The 8,702-nt window shown below is 41.9% G+C and overlaps 1 protein-coding gene across 1 annotated transcript; it reads left to right on the forward strand.

The window, feature by feature from the left end:
• The first annotated feature begins 351 nt into the window (after positions 1-351).
• Positions 352-1,860, forward strand: LOC134207079 (pheromone-binding protein-related protein 6-like). The gene is made up of 4 exons (XM_062682803.1): positions 352-463; positions 658-885; positions 956-1,031; positions 1,472-1,860. The coding sequence occupies exons 2-4, from the start codon at positions 814-816 to the stop codon at positions 1,744-1,746; spliced, it is 423 nt and encodes a 140-aa protein (XP_062538787.1). The 5' UTR covers positions 352-463; positions 658-813; the 3' UTR covers positions 1,747-1,860.
• The last annotated feature ends 6,842 nt before the right edge of the window (positions 1,861-8,702 follow it).

Consider the following 8,702-nt stretch of genomic DNA (forward strand, 5'->3'; position numbering starts at 1 on the left):
TATGTTTATGTTTATGTTTATGTTTATGTTTATGTTTATGTTTATGTTTATGTTTATGTTTATGTTTATGTTTATGTTTATGTTTATGTTTATGTTTATCAAAATGTTAATATTAACCTCCCAAGTGATCGAGCTGTGAATGCAATAACGTTTTCAACTTTCACATCACCGATAAGAACGATATCATCCCCTCAAACTAAATTAAAAGAATACCGAAAGTCGGATGTCATGTTTCCTTTTGCCGCTTGGTGCCGCCGCCAGTAGCTACTCTGTCGTCGCTTCGTCTGCTGAATCGAGTAGATTTAAGGCGGAAGCTCAATTGCGGCGCTTGTAGGTGTGTATATGTACGGTATAAAACTGAACGAAATTAATGAGAGCATCTACAGTTTTTGTTCCGAGCCAACTGCAGTTGCATCGTTGCACACTTTTTACCGGTGAAACCCGAGAAGACGGGGGTTTGTTGGTTAGTTAGTCGTTTTTAATTTTTCTTCCCACATTTCGCCGCAAATTCGTCCGCTCTTTTGTCTCTAAGAGGAAAATTGTTTCTACTGTTGTTTCTTGATGGTAGAATTTTTCCTGCTCGCCTCTATTGTGTTTTAAGAACAAGTGGGAAGATTTTTTTTTCTAATTATCTGAATGCTTACCCTCACCTGACAGCAAATCGTTGGCTATTCTTGGACTTTCACGTCTCCCGAAAGGGAAAAAACGGTTTTATTGTTGAAGTTAACATCATAAAAACATCGTAAAGGAAAATAACAAAATCTAATAAAGGAAGGGCACCGAAAACGCGAGGGACTCAAAAGGCTAGAAGAAATGTTTACGACTCTCGTTCTTCTACTTCTGGTTGGAGTTATCAACTGTCAAGAGCCGAGAAGGGATGCTGATGTACGTTGATGAACGTTAACCTTGATTTAGTTTGTAAATCTCATGTGTTTTGTTTTCCTTATCTTCACAGTATCCTCCGCCGGAGTTTCTGGAGAAGATGAAACCCATGCATGATGAATGCGTTACAGAAACTGGTGCTTCTGAAGGTAATAAACTTAAGTATCAGTTACATGGAAATTGCATACTATGACATTTAGAAAATTTATCCAATGAATACTGTTAATGAAACCCATTAACAAAAAAAATCATTTTAACGATGCAAGATTTTTTTAATGATTTTGTTTCGGTATAAGTGGTTAATGGTTAATATGATAACGTTAGAAATTTATTGTTTGATACTTTTCTTTTCAAGCGAACAGATTTACTTGTAGACTTTTATTGGTGAGGGGAATCGGCAATGAGTTGTGTTTAAACTGAATCGTTATAATCAGCTGTCTTTTATTGCTCTTGTATGAGCTATCTGATTTCAAACAGTGTTTGTGATTTTCTCGGAATTTTGATAGATAGATTAATTTTGTTCCTCAATTAAACTGTTCAATTCCTATAAATGACTTAACTTGTTTACTTTACGTTCCTTATTTTACAGATGCGATTAAACGTTTCAGCGACCAAGAAATACATGAGGATGATGCTTTGAAGTGCTATATGAATTGCTTATTTCACAAGGCCGGTGTTGTTGATGATAAAGGAGAGTTCCATTATGTGAAAATTCAGGATTTCCTACCAGAGTCAATGCATCTTATCACGCTCAACTGGTTCAAAAGATGTCTCTATCCCCAAGGTGACAACTTATGTGAGAAAGCTTTCTGGCTGAACAAATGCTGGAAAACCAAGGACCCAGTGCATTACTTTTTACCGTAAATCTAGAAATAGCCACATAATCAAGAAGAACAATACATGAATTTAAGTTTTACAGTATTCGTTTTATCACTTGATTATACGACTATATTTATAGATGTTAAAAATAAATTGTTAGAAAACTATACACGAAGTATTGAAATAAAAACCTTAATTTTGAAGAATTCATTCACTCCGTAGATATCAAAAGTTTCAAGAAAATCACGTTCTATCTGAGAGTTTACTACTTTTCTAAGAAGACACTAAGTCTTCCAATAGTTTCAAACTTTTCAAATTGTAGTGATAAATACAAAATAGTCATTTATACATGTATTACGAGCGCGATTCTCTAACTTTTGTAGACTACACATAAAGAATAAAAGTTAAAAAAAAAACTCTACACATCAAAAAATAAAATAACATCATCATCATCGAGGCGAACAAAATAAGCTATAAGCACCCTGATGAAATAACAAATCATTTACATTCGTCCAAGCAAAAATATCCGTTGTCATAAACTTCGTCAAGATACACAATTAGTCAATAATAAAAACTTAGATGTATAGCTATTTAAAAAACAACTTTCAGGTGTGAAATGCAAAGTCTCTTGAACTGTGATAGTGTACTTGCACGCTTGATGTGTGTATGCATCGAATTGAAAACATTAATTCCTTTATAAATCAATGAATTTTGTGAAGCATCATGTATAAAATAAGGTGTTCTTATTTCTCCCGCGTTTCTAGTATTATATCAATGAATGTCACTTCCTCTTTCAATTCGATTACACAAATATCGTGGCAGCAGTCCATTTATTATTTTGAAAATGAACACCATAGTCAAATAAACAATTCTTTGCTTCACTGATAACCATTGTAAAGCGTCCAACATAAAATAGGAGGAAGTGAATCTGTTACATCTTAAAATTAAACGCATTACTTTATTCTGCAAACACTGTAACCTCGTTAGGGGCTGTACACATATTACGTACGCACTTAAGGGGGGGGGGGGGGGTCGGCCAATATCTTACGCTCCATATAAATAAAAATTCATGTGTATGAAAAAAATCTAACATGGGGGAAGGGGGGGTCGAAAAACCTAGAAAAATTGCTTACGTAATAAGTGTACGACCCCTTATTTGTGTTTCATTAGCTAAAAATAAAATAGAAGCACAATAGTCCAAGTGAGGAGAGATGATTGACATATACAACTGTATTTTACTTGCAACAGTTAATTCGTTTTTAAATCTACACAAAATTCCATACTTCTTGGCTATTTTCTTAAAGACATTGCTGATATGAGAATCAAATTTCAATTTATCATGAATAATCACGTCAAGATATTTAATTTCTCGAACGCGATCAAGCACATCAATTGTAACGGAAACATTATCAATGAATCGATTTCGCGAAATTACCATGTATTTAGTTTTACTTACATTCAATTTCAACTTTTTAACTTCAACCATATACTTCATTCATTCATTTATTTAGTTAACATCTAAACAGATAACACTGAATCAACAATTTGACGCCACAATGCATGGTTCGAGGCCGCATCTCTCCATCCTCGGATACGCCCCACGCTCGCCAAGTCGTTTTGCACCTGGTCTGCCCATCTCGCTCGCTGTGCTCCACGCCGTCTCGTACCTGCCGGATCGGAAGCGAACACCATCTTTGCAGGGTTGCTGTCCGGCATTCTTGCAACATGTCCTGCCCATCGTACCCTTCCGGCTTTAGCTACCTTCTGGATACTGGGTTCGCCGTGGAGTTGGGCGAGCTCATGGTTCATTCTTCGCCGCAACACACCGTCTTCTTGCACACCGCCAAAGATGGTCCTAAGCACCCGTCTCTCGAATACTCCGAGTGCTTGCAAGTCCTCCTCGAGCATTGTCCATGTTTCATGTCCGTAGAGGACAACCGGTCTTATAAGCGTCTTGTACATGACACATTTGGTGCGGTGGCGAATCTTTTTCGACCGCAGTTTCTTCTGGAGCCCGTAGTAGGCCCGACTTCCACAGATGATGCGCCTTCGTATTTCACGAATTCCTCGACCACCTCGAAGGTATCCCCGTTTACCGTAACACTGCTTCCCAGGCGGGCCCTGTCGCGCTCGGTTCCGCCCACAAGCATGTACTTTGTCTTTGACGCATTCATCACCAGTCCAACTTTTGTTGCTTCACGTTTCAGGCGGGTGTACAGTTCTGCCACCTTTGCAAATGTTCGGCCGACAATGTCCATGTCATCCGCGAAGCAAATAAATTGACTGGATCTGTTGAAAATCGTACACCGGCTGTTACACCCGGCTCTCCGCATGACACCTTCTAGCGCAATGTTGAACAACAGGCACGAAAGTCCATCACCTTGTCTTAGTCCCCGGCGCGATTCGAACGAACTGGAGTGTTCGCCCGAAATCTTCACACAGTTCTGCACGCCATCCACCGTTGCTTTGATCAGTTTGGTAAGCTTCCCAGGGAAACTGTTCTCGTCCATAATTTTGCATAGCTCTACGCGGTCTATACTGTCGTATGCCGCCTTGAAATCAACGAACAGATGGTGCGTTGGGACCTGGTATTCACGGCATTTTTGAAGGATTTGCCGTACAGTAAAGATCTGGTCCGTTGTCGAGCGGCCGTCAACGAAGCCGGCTTGATAACTTCCCACGAACTCGTTCACTAATGGTGACAGACGACGGAAGATGATCTGGGATATCACTTTGTAGGCGGCATTAAGGATGGTGATCGCTCGAAAGTTCTCACACTCCAGTTTGTCGCCTTTCTTGTAGATGGGGCATATAACCCCTTCCTTCCACTCCTCCGGTAGCTGTTCGGTTTCCCAGATTCTGACAATCAGTTTGTGCAGGCAAGTGGCCAGCTTTTTCGGGCCCATCTTGATGAGCTCAGCTCCGATACCATCCTTACCAGCTGCTTTATTGGTCTTTAGCTGTTGAATGGCATCCTTAACTTCCCTCAAGGTGGGGGCTGGTTGGCTTCCATCGTCCGCTGAACTGACGTAGTCATATCCTCCGCTGCCTTGACTTTCACTGCCTGTACTCTCAGCGCCATTCAGATGTTCCTCGTAGTGCTGCTTCCAACTTTCGATCACCACATGTTCGTCCGTCAAGATGCTCCCATCCTTATCCCGGCACATTTCGGCTAGCGGCACGAAGCCTTTGCGGGATGCGTTGAGCTTCTGATAGAACTTGCGTGTATCTTGAGAACGGCACAGCTGTTCCATCTCCTCGCACTCCGCTTCTTCCAGGCGGCGTTTCTTCTCCTGAAAAAGGCGGGTCTGCTGTCTCCGCTTCCGTCTATAACGTTCCACGTTCTGCCGGGTACCTTGCTGCAGCGCGACCGCCCGCGCTGCGTCCTTCTCCTCCAGAATCTGTCTGCACTCTTCATCGAACCAATCGTTCCGTCGACTTCGATTCATATACCCGACGTTGTTCTCCGCTGCGTTGTTAATGGCTGCTTTGACTGTATTCCAGCAGTCCTCAAGAGGGGCTCCATCGAGCTCACCCTCTTCCGGCAACGCTGCCTCGAGATGCTGCGCGCATGCAGTGGCGACATCAGGTTGCTTCAGTCGCTCTAGGTCATACCGCGGCGGTCGTCGGTACCGAACATTGTTGATGACGGATAGTTTTGGGCGCAGTTTAACCATCACCAGATAGTGGTCAGAGTCGATGTTAGCGCCACGATATGTCCTGACGTCGATAATGTCGGAGAAGTGCCGTCCATCAATCAGAACGTGGTCGATTTGTGATTCTGTCTGCAGTGGTGATCTCCTGGTGTACCGATACGGGAAGCTGTGTTGGAAGTAGGTGCTGCGAATGGCCATATTCTTGGAGGCGGCGAAATCAATTAGTCGTAGGCCGTTTTTGTTCGTCAGCCGGTGAGCGCTGAACTTTCCAATAGTCGGTCTAAACTCCTCCTCTTGGCCAACCTGAGCGTTCAAATCTCCTATGATGATTTTGACGTCGTGGCTTGGGCAGCTGTCGTACTCACGTTCCAGCTGCGCGTAGAATGCGTCCTTATCATCATCAGTGCTTGCGGAGTGTGGGCTATGGACGTTGATTATGCTGAAGTTGAAGAACCGGTCTTTGATCCTCAACCTGCACATTCTTTCATTGCTCGGCCACCACCCGATCACGCGCCTTTGCATATCGCCCAACCTTATGAAAGCTGTTCCCAGCTCGTGTGTGTTGCCGCAGCTCTGGTAGATGGTATGATTACCTCTAAACGTTCGCACCATTGATCCCTTCCAACAAACCTCCTGCAGCGCTACGATGCCGAATCCACGGTCCTTGAGCACATCGGCGAGTATGCGTGTGCTCCCGATGAAGTTGAGAGATTTGAGTTCCACGAACCGAGTTTCCAATCGCTAGTCCCTTTTCGTCGCAGTGGTCTTCGCCGATGGTTCCGGTCCGTACTCTCTTGTTGATTGTTCGTTGCTTATGATTTTTTAAAGGCTGGCTTGCAGGGCCTGACACCAAACCCCCTAAATTTCCGGAGGACCATTCCTCCTTATTTCCGGTGGACCATGGTACACAGTTTCACTTAGAGTCCCTCGCTGGCACTCGGACGATGATCAGCCGCCCCTAACATGGATAACAGACGCTGTTGTGAGCCGATCCTGACATGGAGAACAGACGCTCAATAAGATTTGCACCTCCGGAGAGGAGCAAACCCCCCCTTCTCTGTCAGCATACGACAATAGTTCCCACCGGGGTTGGTTACCCGATCTTCCCTAAGGTTGCTCGTATCCCGGCCAGCACCGCGGGGAGGTAGGGATAGGAGTTGCTGGGTAAGAGGCTAAGGACCGCGAGATGGGGTCTATTTTATTCCTTCAGGTACGCGAAATGCCAATGGTACGCTTAACCCAGCATTTGCCGTACCATATACTTAAAAAACGCAAATCTGTATTCAAGTATGAAGCTGCTTCGTCGATAGTTCTAGCTGCAATGAATAATACGGTGTCATCCGCGAAAAGATTAATATTGCAAAATCGTAAATCCCGTCCCATGTCATTTATATACATAATAAATAAAACGGGTCACTTTCCTGTGGAACACCAAGATTACTTTCCACGGGACTTGAAATACAATCATTAAAAGTAGTCCTTTGGGTTCTGTCAGATAGATAGCTTCTGAACCATTCCTATGCAGAACCCGAAATTCCAAAGCTCTTGATTTTTCCCAACAATAAGGGCCTATAAATTGTCTCAAATGCGCGTTTGAGATCCAAAAATACAGCAAAGATAGTATCTTTACGCTCCATGTTTTCTTTCCATTTGGCTAACACCGAGTTCAGTGCGGTCTCACAAGAATGTCCTTCTCGATATCTCGATTGTTCTTATATTAGCAAGTTATTACTATTCAAATATGAAACCAACTGGCCTTTGACAACAAGTTCTAGAATTTTTTCGTTTTATTTCATCTGGTTCATCGACCAAATCTATAGACCGATTAATCGATGAAACACTATCGATGAAATAATCGTTAAAATTGCAAGCAATTGTTTGTTCCGACTGTTCTATTGTGCCATTGAAAGTTATGGACCGCGGCTTGGAACAATTGGATGTCAATAAAGATTTTAAAATTCTCCATAACTCCCTGCTGTTGTTCTGATGCTGATCAATTTTCCTCTGAATGTATTCACAACGCGTTGTTTTCAACGATTGTGAATATATGTTCCGCGCGATCTTGTACCTATTCCAATTATTACGACTATGTCTTTGCAAAAATCTCTTGTACAATTTATCTCTTTTACGCTTGAGACGCAACAGGTCTAAATTGTTGTAATTGAATTTGTAGAATACAATTCAAAAACTGAGAGCGAAATAAAGTCCTGTCCAAAGAATTTCTTTAATTACGTAAAAACTAAACTGAAATCTAGTAACTTCCCACCAATTATGCATCTTGACGAAAATGCGGGGGATAGCTTGGAGAAGAACTGTAATCTGCATTTTCTTAAAATGATCGTGAACGCGAATATTTTGCATTTTTTCCAGACTTTGCCGTTGATATTGGAGTAAATCAACTTCATGTCCATGACATTTTGCAGGCCCTACGAAGTTTAGATGCTTCGAAAGGTCCTGGTCCTGATGGAATCCCTCCTATATTTATAAAAACCCTAGCAGTCACTAGAATCAGGAAAATTCCCAAATATATGGAAAAACTCATTTTTGATACCCATTTTCAAATCTGGAAAAAATCAGACATACGTAATTATCGTGGAATATCTATTATCTCTTGCATTCCAAAACTTTTTGAGGCCATAGTAAACGAAAAATTATTCAAACAAGTAAAAAACCGAATTACAGACGCACAGCATGGCTTCTTTAAAGGACGTTCAAGTTGAACTAATCTTCTTGAATTTGTTGACTATACCCTGAATACAATGGACGAATTTCGCGCCAACTCGACCAGCGGTTGGCAGCACCATCTCAGAATCGAATGAAACTTGGTGGGCATAAAGATATGGTATTTCTAAGCCACTCTGCATAGGGTAAGACGGTATAATATGCCCCCCCTAAGGCAAATTATTGATAACTTTTTACTTTTCAACGCAATTTATGCAAACTTTGTGTTGTTTGGTAGTCCAGGAAGTCGCAAATGTATTGCCCGTGAGTAGCCATATAAAAATATTACAGAAAACACGTAATAAAGCTTTTTTGAAAAGTCGTGAAAAAATGAATTTTAAATAGTGCCTGGGCAATACGCCCCACCTCAACCAAAGTCATTTAATAGCCCTTGATTAGTATTTTATCAATCCCATAATAAAAAGGCTACAAATCCTTATGCGCTTGACATTAAAAAACCAACATAGGTCCATTCAAGCAGGTATGAATTACATTTCAATATTTTCCATACAATTTGGAAGCAACTGCTGCAGGCTCGCTGCGCTTGTGTCCAGTTGGTAAGGGCATATCGTCCTGCCTACACTGGGGCGTTTTGGCCAGTGAAACATGTTTTCGAAAATCGTA

Source organism: Armigeres subalbatus, chromosome 1 (genome assembly GCF_024139115.2).
Source record: "Armigeres subalbatus isolate Guangzhou_Male chromosome 1, GZ_Asu_2, whole genome shotgun sequence".
Taxonomy (NCBI): Eukaryota; Metazoa; Arthropoda; class Insecta; order Diptera; family Culicidae; genus Armigeres; species Armigeres subalbatus.